This window comes from Dipteris shenzhenensis, chromosome 13 (genome assembly GCF_047967505.1).
Source record: "Dipteris shenzhenensis isolate YYH24624 ecotype China chromosome 13, Dip_SZ_1.0, whole genome shotgun sequence".
Lineage (NCBI taxonomy): Eukaryota > Viridiplantae > Streptophyta > Polypodiopsida > Gleicheniales > Dipteridaceae > Dipteris > Dipteris shenzhenensis.
In genome coordinates this window covers 5,452,389-5,466,777 of record NC_141608.1, presented here as the reverse complement: position 1 = coordinate 5,466,777, position 14,389 = coordinate 5,452,389, and the positions used below count along the sequence as shown (strand labels likewise).

Here is a 14,389-nt window from a genome sequence, read left to right as displayed (position 1 = left end):
ACTTGATGTGAACTCTCCACCTCTGTCTGATCTCAACTTCTTCACCTTCCTCCCCGTTTCTTTTTTGACCATTGCATGCCATTCTTTGAATTTACTAAAAGCCTCATCTTTAGTCTTCAGGAAGTAGATCCATATCCTTCTACTGTAGTCATCGATCAGCGTCATGAAGTAGTAGGAACCACCTAAAGCTTCCGTCTCCATCTTTCCGCAGAGGTCCGTGTGAATGAGCTCTAGAGGAGCCTTTGCCCTGCTGGCCTCTTTAGGAAAGGGCTGCTGATGCTGCTTGCCCATCATGCAAGCTTCACATACATCGAGCAGATACGTAATTTCTGGTAGGTCTGCAATCATTCCACTTTTATGCATCTCCTTTAAAGAACTAAGGTTTAGATGACCAAACCTCTCATGCCACAGGTTAGTGTTGCTCACATCGGCTTGAGCACTGAAAGCTGAGAGTTTGTAGATGTTGTTGCGCCGTGTACCTTTACCAATGACCTTCCCTTGAAGATCCAAAATCTGTGCGCCATTCTTATCGAAGTGAACTTTGAGGTCCCAATCCGTGATCGCAGAAATGGACAACAAGTTCCTTTTGATATCTGGCACATAAAGAACATCAGACAATTGTTTTACAACTCCATCTGACTTGAGAGCAATCGTACCTTTTCCTTTTGCTGGACATTTTGCATCATTACCGACTGCTATCAGGATGTCATTCCCTATCGGATGTAGAGTGGTATACCAATCCTTTCGACTGGTCACGTGGTGCCATGCACCACTGTCAATAATCCAAGGTTCATCCGCAGGTACATGAACTACCTCCGTGCAAATCTCCTCAATTGCTATGAACAGCTCTACTAGTACTCCCTGCACGCTGTTGCTGGACTCTTTCTTTACTCCGTTCTTCTCATTTGCAATCTTCTTCTGGCACTCATTCTACTTGTGCCCTGCCTTGTTGCAATAGAAGCACTTGATCTTCTTCTTTCTCTTTTTATCATCAGAAGAAAATGGGTTACCAGAGTCCTTACCCTTACCTTTCTTTGATCCAGCCGAGAAAGCCGAATCTTCTCCAGTCCTCGTCTTTTGACGCATCTCCTCCTCCAGAAGCATCGCGCTGAAATCCTCAAAGTTGAGGGCGGATTTCTGTTATGCGTATTCAGCGCCATAACAAGACCGTCGTACTTTGGTGGGAGAATCCGTATGCACCTTCATGCTAGATTCTCATTGGTGATGGTGATGCCAATCGCAGTCATCTGATCGCGTAGATTCTTCACCCTGGTGATGAACTTCTCTGTCGTTTCAGACTCAGACAGTTTCTCATTCGCGAGTTGAGTCTCCAGATTCTGAATCCGCGTCTGATTCATGGTCTCATATTGATTTTTCAAGACCGTCCATGCCTCCTCCACTGTGGTGACATGTTGAATTAACGCCATGATAGAATCACTTACACTGCAAACAATAGAACACAGCGCATCTACATTTCTTCTTGTCCACGCGAGAATCTGATCCGCAGTTGGTACTATCCGTTGTCCTGCATTGGCTGAATTCGGTCTTGCAACCGGCTTCACGTCCACCCCAATAGCAGTGTCCCAAAGCTCGTATGCACTTAGGATGGTCTTCATCTTGAACTTCCAGAGTGGATAGTTAGTGCCATCCAACTTTTCGCTTTCGCCGAATGGTGGGATTCATAGTCTTGCAGGCTGGGCCATCTCTCACAATTTGCTCGCAAACAGAAACACACTACCAAATCTTCTTGCTAGAGCCCAAGCTTTGATACCATGTAAGAAAACAATACAACGTTTGTGCTCAACAGATAACAGGATCTCGTATGCAAGAGAGAAAAGCAGATAGTATGGAGAATCAAAAATTTGATTATTGTAAAACTGATACAATAAATGGCACTGCCTCTCAACCGTGTGCTCCTGTGTGAGAAGCTTCGATGGCATGCTGGAAACAGTAGAGGACGGAGGCTGGATTCTAAGTAATCAGGGTTGCTATAGCCAGTGATGATAATGGGCTTCACGGGATTTCTCTTATATAGCCACCAGTCATAGTCGGTTAGACCCAATTGGGTGACCGACCCAATCGTCCCAAAACAGCCAATTGGAGGTCCCGAAATAGGCCACCGACCACACGATAGAATCGTGGAGCAGAATAGAGCAACTAACCTATGGTTATCATTTGGCCTAGAGCCATCTGGGATCATCTGGGGCTTCAAACGGGCCCCGCAACCAGAGAGTGGGCTGCCTCGGGAAATGCTCCATCTACCCTCAGTGCGGTCAGTCATGGGATGCCTTCCCGCACTTGCATGTAGCCTAGTTGGCAGTGTGCCAACTCTATCTGAAGCCGTCCAGCCATCAGGCCACACATGGCCCCCATCTGGTGTCCAAACCAGGACCTACCGGATTACCGAGCTACTCAAATGCCTTCTCCTCATATGGGGGCCTTACAAGTAGAGTTAGCTGGTTCCCATGTAGTTACACGAGAGTGGAGCATTGATATCTAACAATAAATAAGTGCATGTTGCATCGGAGGATGCTTCAAATGGGGTAGGCCAACAAAGTGTCTCAATATGTCATGGAAGAGATAAGCCCAAGTTATGTCAAGACTAGCGGAATCTCATTTTCACATTTTCTTGGTTTTTCGTGGTAGATAGGGTCATGTTCTAGCATTTGTAAACGCTTGATGTGAAGTCAATCCATCTTTTCTATCCTCCTATGGCTTTTTATTGACGAGGGCGATAGTGGCAAGATCCAAGTTAACGGACATACGGGCCATCTTTCGAGGGGTATAAGTGCCAGATGTGTCCTAAAAGGAGCCATCCATTCGTCAGAACCAAGGGTAAGTAGGCCACAAAAACTATCCAATATCTAAAGAGTGCCCCTTATCTTACTATGAGGAAAAATTTGACATCACATAGAACTATCCACTATCTATATAGGAAAATCATGCCAATCAACTACGTCAAAGAGAAGTCTCCGTATGCCCTAATACGTGCACAATTAAGGGGTTGAAAAGATGCAAAATCCTATAACATAGAAAGGAAAAAATTTTTTTTTTGGGGGGCATAGGTAATTAGCTACCAAGAAAAAAAAGGGGGGGGGGGATGTAGTAAATAGCTCACTTAAAGACTAAGCACTTGCCGTAAAAATCATGCTAAAGAGTAAATCAATCAGATCTAATGACTCACCCTTAAAGTAACCTAACCAAATGCTTTCTAGAATCTTGGAACACCTAACCTATAAGACTACATAAAAAGCATAGCGCTATAATTAACACTAAAACAAACATTAAAAGAAACGCTACCAAAAGGACTAAGACCACATTAAAAGTAACACTAAACAAAACACTACAAGTAGCAATAAATGTTAAATGACTAACTACGACTATACACAAGGAAAGGCACAGCACACGGATGATATAAATCTACACTATTTTTCAGCCGTTAGCAATAGTAAGACTACAGTAGCGAGTAAGGTAATTCAAATAGTGGCACATGATGCTTAAGAAAGCATGTCATAAAACCAGAGATAGCAAGTAGCTTAGAGTCTAGCAACGATCCGCTACGAACAAAGGTATTCATAGCATGGGAGAGCACCACCATCTCATACGATTGCGTCACCAGAGGATAGGATTGGGAGCCAAGGAAGTAAGGATTAGGAGGGCCAAAGGACCCAAAAAGTAAATAGGTAGCAACATGAAGGATACCACGACTGTCGAGGAGTGTTGGACCAGAGCCAGCGATCGAGGCGACATGTAGCAGGCCCTCAGGTGAGATGCTTAACATTGCTATCCCACCACAGAGACGCAACACACCTAGCGTGGCTAGATGTGAAACCATGCAAGAATGCAGCAAGGGCGAGCATGACTAGCAGAGTATCATCCGGGTGGCGACTCAGCAACAGAAGAAAATGACCAAGCATTGAGGCAGTATGTAGAAAGGTGGGAGACCAAGGGAGCAGCAAATGGTGTCACAGCAACAAGGAGAAGGTATGAGAGGCCTGCAAACCATGCCAATCACGTAGCAAGGATGTAGGTAGTAATAATAGAAGAGGATCAAGAGAGATGCCAAACAAACCAACCTGAGAAGAGGCCATAGGTGCAAGGGAAAGAGTAGGAAGAGGAAGCGTATCGGTAAGGAACAAGTTGAGGAATGGGGAGGAAATAGACAGCTAGAAGGGGGATGAAGCACTATAGAAATAGGGTACCCTCTTCCAACTAATAAATGTCTATCACATGCACCGTAAAGTAGGCCTAATATGCCGACTAATCCCACCTTTTTATCTAGCCGTGAAATGCTTAGGTAAGGTATAAATATATTCGCTCTTAGCTACCCAAATATTCATCCATAAGTCCATAGAGTGTCAAATATTTTTGTAGAACGGTAGCCTCCAACAAATATTATTGTCATGAGTTTTAGCATTATTTTTTAATTATTCATTATCAAAAAAATCAGTCATAACATGTATGGACTAGCTCATGTATGTAAATCCAAAAAATAATTATTAGAACTGGACAATCAGGAAAGGTACATAATGGGTATGCAAATATTTCCCAGGTCTCACCGACAACAAAAAAAAGGGGGGTGTGTGCATATACATGTGTGTGTGTGGGGGGGGGTACATTAAAAAGTGTGTGTGTGTGTGTGTGTGTGTGTACCCGCGCATGCACCCGCACACACATGCAAAAGTTTGGAGGTGCTTGCAGATGCCTTGGACCAGGCCTAGAGTTTGGAGGATCCCCCTTAGCTTTTCATTTTAGTATAGAGATATGCTAGCCTCTGTTTTAGCTTGTACAACTTCTTGGAAGTGCTAGGACTACTTCTCGGGGAGTCCACCTTGTATAAGCCATGTATACAATGTACATTCAAAAGCTATTTAAAAGACCTCTCTATAACCTCTTTCTTTATATTATGTACCCCTTCTGTGAATTTTTTTGTCAATAATTATATCCCTTCTATAAATCTAAAAAATGACGAGCCTATTATTTTTTCCCTCCTCTTGTACATTTTAGTGTAAGTTGATATAGGCACTACGTATGAGAACCCACATCGTGCAATCGAATAAAACATTGTATTTTTTATGTCACAGTATGCACCCTTTATACACACATGATAATACCCAATAGAAGAGAAGCTAGAATTGGATCAAAAGTATAACTATATTAATAATAACTAAAAATAGAGATGAATTACAACCAAGAATTGTCATCAAGAGTACAGCTAAAACCTCCTTTGGATGCAGCAACAATTCAACTGAAGATAACTAGACTAAAAACCATTGTTGCTGCAGACTTCTCATCCTCCTTTAGGGAAACCAGGCTGGCTTCAATAGGATAACATGTACAATGGGAAAATGTCCTATTCATAGTACAAGTAACATAGCCAAGGGAGGGGTTATAAACAAGCCACTCCCAAATTTGGCCCTCCATCCAATGAGGATCTCCTATTGTTTCATCAAAAGAGATTGATGTGCTTAATGTAAGAAGAGAAAGCTAGAAAAAATTTGTATTGAAGTTTTGTCTTAAGATATTCCACTTACAAAAAATCGAGATTTTCGCCTCAACAATTAACCCAACCATTATGCAGTATATGTGAAGCATCATTATCTGAAACCACAACTAGTCAAGGATTATCTAACACATTATAAGACATTCTTGAAAGTTTCTAGCTACATGAAAATGAATGGTAAACTTACTTAGCTCTTTTTAAGAAGTCATTAAAAACTTTGTAGTCATTCTCATCTAGTTGGTACTTATCCGTTCGTGCATTAAATGTGAAGTTTGCTAAAGCAATAATCATCTCAATGTCCACCATGTTTAAGTCAGTCAAATCATATGTGAACATTAGTTCTCCTTTCACCCTTATATACCAACCAAGCTGAAATTCCAAGCCTTGGGGCCTATCTGTTAAATCAAAACCATGCTTATAATCCACATACCTCCCTCCCACTTACTCCTCATCTTTTGAAATCTTCCCAAGTACCATGTACTATTGAGTTGCATCCATCTTCCTCGAGCTTGTAGCTTTTCCTTTTCTTTTTGTGTGTTGAACTTCTTCTAATTTTGTGCCATCATGAAAGTATACAGCACAATCACAACCTATGCCAAACAAAAAATCCATTTGATCATGTGTTTGTATCATGGTCAAAGTAAACACCTAGTAAACAGTGTGCTTTACCCTTGTGAGTCTATCTTTGATAAGGTTGGGTGTCCATTGAGCTGGCTCATCAAAGTTGACTTGAAAATGGACTTTTCGTCCACCTCTACAATAGGGCTAATGTCCTCTTAGAGGGTGTATTGCTTGTTTCATTCAAAATGTCATTGATTTCATGTCTAATCTCACTAAGTGCAATAACATCCTCACTTTCATTGGTATTTTCTTCCATAGAGTCTACTTCAATACAAAGTCATCATTCTCATAAGCTTCATCCATTTCAACATCTAGCTTAGACCATGTAGACCATGTGTCTAGCCAAGGTTGAAACCACCATTTCAAGTCTTCTACCTTGCTAGACTTCAAACCCAAGACTCACATAGTATGTGAGCATGTTCTAATCCATGCATCAATCATCTTTGAAACAAAATAAACACTCTCATAGTCACCTATATTTGCTTCAAGCATCCCTTCTTGTTGGTTCATATATGCTCTTGCTTCTTATGAGCCCTAGAGAAAGTTAGACCTTTTTAGCACACTCACACATTGCAATTTTATTCGAGTTGCCAATGCTATGTAGAAGATCTCCAAGGTCAAATGCTCTTTCTTGTCCATGATTTTACTAAATTGGTGTATAAAATCATGTTTATATCATGGTCGAGCAGGGACTTAAGACCTTACAAGAACAATTCCCAGATATCTTCGTTGATGAAACTGGAGAGTAATATTTTCATCACTTTGAACTTGAGATTTGACAATGCCCTTATCAAATAGATCATGATATCACCTCTTGCCACACAAATCAATCGAGGGACTAGAAGTAGCCTCTAGAGCTTATTACACAAAGAATGCACTGCAACATTTAAATAAAAATTAGTCTCCACTACCTCAAGATTAACTACACCAACACCTATTCAAGGTGGAGCACATCTATGGAAATCAAGTTAGTGAATCATTAAAAATAGAGTTTATAAAATCAGTCTTCAATCATGGGTCACTAATGCACTTTTCAAAGAACTACTTTCTTTTCCTTTGAATGGATAATTAAGTTTGAATATTTGTATACCACCAAAATCATTTAACTTCTCAACAGTTCTTACTTTACATAATTTGTGTGTGTGTGCATGCGCGTGCACACGCTCCACTTGTGCGTATTTGCCTCTGTGTGTGTAACCACATGGGTGTTCATCACTTATTTTGTTTTATCGAGGATAAGTCAAAGCACCTGTTCTTTAAGCCATGCAAAAGTCTCACACTTATTGGAGACATTAGAGATCTCTATACAATTTTTAGTGTTTAATGAATAATATGAATAGGTCCACCAATTGAAAAGAATAGGTATCCCTAATTGACTTTCAATAGAGTACAACAAAAAATAAGTCATTTTATGTTTACTCAAGTTTTTTCTCTTTTAATAACTAGTTAATGAAGCATGACCTCTTTACTATGCTACTCCTATGCTTTTTGAAAAGGTTAAAACAAAATTGAGACTTGCACAAGTCTCAAAATATCAAACTTTAAAGCAGTTGAGGTTGCTTTCTCCATGGTTGTATGTTTACCTTAACATGACATTCATGGAGGCTCCCCATACAATATGGTTGTGGACATGCTAAGAACATTCTAGAATACATATTGCAATAAATTCAAAATGACATGCAAGGCATGATGGAGGTAAACATCTTGGAAAGGAAAAAAAGCGAACTTTATTTATCCATCCATTTCAATAATTCAATCCATAAGAATATCTAAAATCCTCTTTGGACAAGTGGCCCCATAAGAATATCTATAATCCTCTTTGGAAGAAGTAGCTTTAAAAGAATATCTACATTCCTTATCTATCCATTTCAATAATTCAATCCATAAGAATATCTAAAATCCTCTTTGGACAAGTGGCCTCATAAGAATATCTATAATTCTCTTTGGAAGAAGTAGCTTTAAAAGAATAACTACATTCCTGTTTGAAACAAGTGGCCCCATGCACACGCTCTCAACACTCTTGATTCTCAAATGCTACAGCAGCTTACTAGCTTTATGATTTGCATTAATTATTATGCATATGCTCTTGATTGCTCATGCAAAGGTGGGTGAGGGGTACTAACTCAAGTATGAGAATTGGCAAGCATGATGAGGAGGATGCTTGGATGGTGAAAACTAGGTGGCAGAACCACTATGAAGGGAAGAGGAAAGGCTATCCTTTAATTTCCATTAACAACTCACACAAAATTAAAGACTAACCAACAAAGGAAAACAAAGATCAGCCCACGTTAGTGAACAAAATCTCCAACTTTCCATACAACTTAGCACAACCATTACCTCATTTAAGTGAAGCTTAGCCATTACCTGTAGACTTCCTTATAGATATTAGAAAAAATGTCAAAGGATACAAATTTGTTCAATATGCCAAGTTGTCTTGGTATTGATGAGTTCATTGAAGATCATAATATTGACAAGCTATTGACGGTAAGGAGCATGCTAAAATAGGTGACGGTGATGATAGTGTGGAAAATCAAGATGCAAAAAAAGGACATAGTGCATCAGGCAACTTAGTAAATGATTATTTAAAAAAGAGTTCGTAAAAGCATTATACAATCACAAGGCATTGATGCACTTTTCAAAGAACTACTTGTCTTTCTTTCTTTTTTACTGGATATTAAAAGTTTAATCATCTTTGTACTACACAAACCATCTTACTTGTCAATTATTCATAGTTTTATAAACTTGTGTCACGTGTTTGTGTGCATGCACACGCACACGCACACATACACCCCACACGTGCATGCATGCACATGTGTGCGCACATGCATATGTGTGTGTACGCATGCGTGCCTGTGTATGTGTGTGTGTGCGAACGTGTCCTTGTGCATGTGCATGTATGTGTGTACATGGCATAATATTTACCTATTCTTCAAGCTATGCAAAAGTCTCACTCTAAATAAACTTAAGCCATCAAAGATACCTTTTAAAATGTACTTTTCAACTTTTCTCAACTTTTATATCAAAGTAACCATTCGTCAAGCTCAAGTCTCAACTAATAGAGACATCAAAGATGTCTTTAAATATAAATTTCTCAATAATAGCAAGGGGAGGATGAGGCAAAAAACACATTCTTCAAGCTATGCAAAAGTCTCACACTTAGTGGAGACATTGAAGATATTTTCAAGTATATAGTTTTCAACTTTTAAATGAGTAGCATGAATAGGTCCACCCAATTAGAAAAGAATAGGTCCCCCAGTTGTTCTTAAATAGAGTACAAAGGACACGTATGTTGAAGTGTTTCTTTTGGGAGGCCCTCCTTGAAAAAGGGGCGCCTAATTTCTCACCCAAAAAAGGAGCACCTAATTGGGCTATCTTACCATCCTCACCCTTAAGAAATGATAGCTTAAAATGGGTGATCGTGCTTTAGACTTGGTGGAAAAAATTACCAATAATTGTCATAAAATGCTTATTTTGACGCATGTAACTTTACTAAATGGTGCAATGAACATGATAAATATCAAAATCATGTTTGCCATATGATTTGATGTGCTACATGACCCAATCTTGGTTTGTCAATCACAACATATTGGTTGTCAAAGTTTGGGAATTTTTGGCAATCAACATACGTTTTTCAAACAAAAAAAAGAATGGTAGGTCACCGAGCTTTTTGTCCCAAACCCAATTTTCTTGTATTTGCCTAAAAGAAAAGCACTGTGCGTAATGTGATATCATGCAAGACTAACTACTATTGTGTTTTTTGGGAAAACTTAATTAAAATTGAGACTTGCACACAAATTGAAAAAGAGGTTTCCCCCACAAAATTTTCAAATAATAATAATAATAAAGTCCATAATGGTTTGGGTGTAGTTGTGCAAACAATATGAGAGCAGAGATTAACGAAAGCTCCTAGACTAGAGGAAGAAATCTCTATAAACTTCCCATCTATCACCATCCTCGTGATACGACGAGGATGTCCACCCCATGACTTGTGACGTGAGGTTTCCCCATGGGAGGTGCATGGGCCTGTAATAGAGAGATTGCTTTTAAGACTCTACTAAAGCTCCCAACAATTGGAGGAAGCAACTTGTGTACAACTTTCTTTTTTTTTTTGGGGTAAAAGGAAAATGTATATTAAAGAAAGGAAAGAAGCTCTACATAGCATTATTGAGTAACCCGGAGTGGTGTTGTTAAGAGATGTCGGTCTTTCTTTGCAAAGAAAGAAGAAAGCAGCAATATCAAACACTTGGAGTTTGATTATCTCAACAAAGTCAAGTGGGAGCGTGCATCAATTGTGTAAACTTGCAAAAGCACCTCGAAGAGAAACATCTCCTGAAACTTAGAAGGTGTGGAGGTTGGATTAGGCCTAATGATGTATCTAATCCTGGCGTTGGAAAGGGTCAATGAAGGAGGTGACAAGACGTGCAAGCAACAAACTTGGTATGCTCTCATGCACATTTGACGTTTTCCACGAACAATTGGCAAGCTCGAGAGTCGATATAGATCCGTTAAATTCGTGATCATGGCAAAATCTGCAGTAGTGAACTCCTCTTAGCCATTTGATGCGATCAAAGTATACGCACATCATGGCAAAAGCTGCATTTGCTGCGACGAAGTGAAACCACATGGTTGCATTTATTGTATCCTGTGTCGGATGCATTTAGTTCCTTTCACGGCCCTTTCCACAATCCGGATTGCTGATTGACAGCCCGATTGTCTTCTTCAACTCGTGCAAATCAGATCGAATCCAACTTTTTGCGCCAGAAATCCGAGTAGAATCGATTTTCTGTCCATGAGTCACATAGATGATTCTCTTTCTGTTTTGCATTGCGAGTTTCTAAGTTCTTGCCACACCCAAAGAGAGACACCGATTTCTTGCCTATGGAGGAGACGGTTTACCTTGATTGGCGCAGTCTTCCCGATGTGAAGACTGCCTTTTCCGATTTCCTGTCTTCCTACCCATCTTACCGTCGCACGATGGTTATTGACAGATTGAGACATAGCGAGTATCCACACCTTGATGATAAAGGCCAAGTTTTTCTGGATTACACTGGTGTGGGTTTGTTCTCTAGCTTGCAGAGGATTCTGGGTTCTGGTGGTTTTGGCATAGGATTGTCTCACGCTGCAGTGAATTTAGCTACCCATGCCATGTATACAGAGGAGGGAACAACCGAGAGCTTCTTTCGAAAGCGCATCCTTTGTCATATGAACCTTCATGAGAAAGATTACTACATTGTTTTCACTGCCAACTCGTTCTCTGCGTTCAAGCTGCTGGGAGAATCGTACCCATTCCATGAGGCGCAGAATCTTTTCCTCGCTTACAACCATCGATGCGAGAATTTGGATGGGATCAGCGAATGTGCCCGTTCGAAAGAAGCTAACGTTCTCTCTGCGAATTTGTCCTGGCCAGGATTGAACATTGACGTAGAGGACCTTAGAAAGAAGCTGCAGGGGAAGAGAAGATGCGGCACTCAGAAACCGGGGACTAAGGGGCTGTTTGTGTATCCTGTTTTTTCTCGTGTAACAGGATCCAAGAATCCTCTGCAGTGTATTTCCGAGGCGCAGGCTAACGGATGGCATGTACTCTTGGATGTTACAACCGCTGCTGCCAAGACGCTGGGTTCGTTGGGACTCTCTGTTTTTCTTCCTGATTTTATCATCTGCTCTTTTTACCATGTGTTCGGCCAAGACCCTCAAGGGTTTGGATGCCTTGTTATAAAAAAGTCAGTTCTGAGGACTCTAGGAGATTCGTCCAGAGCCAGAGCCATCGGAATGGTGAACATAGTGCCCAAACAGGGTAGCCCCTCGAGCCCTGCCGATTCCCCTGTTTCTGTTCACCTTGCAAATCTCTCACATGTACCGTGCTCAAGGGAGGAGTGTGCGGATAGTGGACATGACTCGAGTCTTATCTCAAGGAAGAATTTTGCATTTGCAGATAGCAGGCACGACGACTGTAGTCCTATAAGCCATGCAATCAAGCATATTCCCGACAGCAATGATGAATCGTTTGAAAACATCGAACGTATGGCGCGTTTAGCTTCTAGGAATTGCTTAAATGGTTCTTGCACGTCTGGGGAGCAAGATTCAGCTTCCCCTTCGGCACCAATCTTGGATCTCCACCGGAGGCCTTTGCCTGCCAGGTTTCCCAAATCAACCACAAATGAAAGATCTGATGATGGAAAGAAACTTGGTATGGAAGGACAACAAAGATGCGTTGGTCAGGGTTCCATACTTACCCAGGCTGAGTACTGGAGATTCCCCGTCTCATCGGCCAGATTGTCTTCTGTTTGGAAAGGATTTTCACCTGATATTGATGTGAGGGGCAGTGTTAGTGGTAGTGTGCATGGAGACGATCGACAGATAGAATCCCTGGGCTTTCAAAATATGAAGCCAACAAGATCTGACAACAGTGGCAGAACTGAGAAACCGATGGAGTACACACAGGAAGTCAGAAGAAGAAATCTGAAAGGCTTATTTTATGGTGAGTGTGTTGCCTTGCAAACTGCAGAGTATGCAGTGTCAACTGCAAAGGAAACGTTGAACCTTTTGTCAAATCGTGAGAAAACATCAAGCTCTGAGAAGCTTGTACAAAGAGTAGATAATCTTGATTTAGTTGAAGTGGCAACATCAGTCAATGCTTGCGGTGCATTTGACTCCATGGACACCTCACAGAAGGGGCAAATCCCTGTTTCTGCTCCATGCGGTCCGTCAAGGTTTGCTTGTGATGACATACAAGAGAACAAAAGAGCGTCAGCAGTGATCTCTAGGGGTCTGGATAGTGCATCTGTGGCGACAGAAAACATTGGGGCAGATGTCACTTGCAAGTGCCTTGATCATGCAGACATGGTAGGGTGCAAGAGGATAGCTGTTCGAATCAGGTCTTTGACGAAATGGCTCAGGTCCTCTTTGTTGAGGTTGAGGCATCCTATGCCAGGCAAGTCTGAACTTGTGAGGATGTACAGTCAGATGTCTGAAGCAGGCTGTGGCTCAACCATTGCTTTCACTTTGTTAGATTCTGCAGGAAATTCATTTGAACCCAAAAGAGTGCAAATATTGGCGGATAGGAGTAGCATCTCTCTTCGAACAGGGGTTATTGAGGGCTTACTCTTGAAGAAGCTGCCAGAAGAAGAGGATGAATCTCAAGCTGAGGTCCTGAAAGGCTGTGTGGAGCTTGCTGCTCATAAATTGGGTCTGAAAGGAGACTCAATGCAGACAGAACAAATACCTGTCCTTTATGCTGCACTAGGGTTTTTAAACAGTTTTTCTGATGTATATAGGCTGTGGGTGTTTGTTTCACAGTTTCTGGATCCAAAATTTGTCGAACAGGAGCTCTGGCATTACAGAGCTCTCAATCAGCAAACGATTGAGATATAAATGATTGTGTGTTATTACATTTGTCTTGTATTTGAATTCTCACATCATGACATTGTTGGTATTTTAGCTTCTGTTTTCAATTTGTCCTACCCTTTGATGTTCCAAAAGGTTATGTATGCTTTAGGGGATACATTTAACCGTAAACAGGTCTTTGGTGTGGTTAAGATGGTCCGTCTGGTTCCTCTAGTGTTTCGGTATTGTAGCATAGGTGTTCGGACACTATATTTCATGTTTCAGCAATAGGCCTAGCTGGAGGTACAGGAAGCGCACATGCTGACTACCATGGTCTCTCTGATGCCTTCGGACACCTAATGGACACAAGCGAAAAAAATCAAAGGCTATCTGTCCCTTACCTAACAGGACAGGGGATTTTTCAATGTCAGCTTCATAATTACTAATTGTAGGTATGAAGGCTGTGAATATTAGTATGTAGTGAATGGATATAGGGTTCACAAATAGTAACCCAAGTCTATTTTGTAGTTTTATCCTTTTAACATTGATGCCAATTGAAAAGCATAACCCTACTTCTGTTTTCGCCAGCCTCTATTATTCAGTTCAAGAATCATTCTTGACACTCACATGCTAACGATTTCCAATTCGACATCAATAGAATAAAATGACATAATATTCTTGGGTCAAAATAGCAACTGGGACGATAATAATTATGGTAAATGGATGTTCAAACTTCTGAACATTTTCCAACTGAAGAAATTGTGGAACGTTGTCATAGTCAGAGAAAAGTCCAAAACCTTGTGCAAAAACTGAACAACACGCTTGATAATCAATGAAGCTAAACAATTGTTATGAAAATACAGGAGATTAACCATATCACGAATTCATGATTTATCGAGAACATTAAAGAAAACTAAGGAAGCAAAGTGAGAGAGAAGAAAT

The 14,389-nt window shown here is 40.7% G+C and overlaps 1 protein-coding gene across 1 annotated transcript; it reads left to right on the top strand.

The window, feature by feature from the left end:
* The first annotated feature begins 10,667 nt into the window (after positions 1–10,667).
* LOC147894948 (uncharacterized) lies at positions 10,668–13,495 on the top strand. Its single transcript, XM_087383738.1, has one exon. The coding sequence runs from the start codon at positions 11,003–11,005 to the stop codon at positions 13,493–13,495; it is 2,493 nt and encodes an 830-aa protein (XP_087239864.1). The 5' UTR covers positions 10,668–11,002.
* Positions 13,496–14,389: the final 894 nt, after the last annotated feature.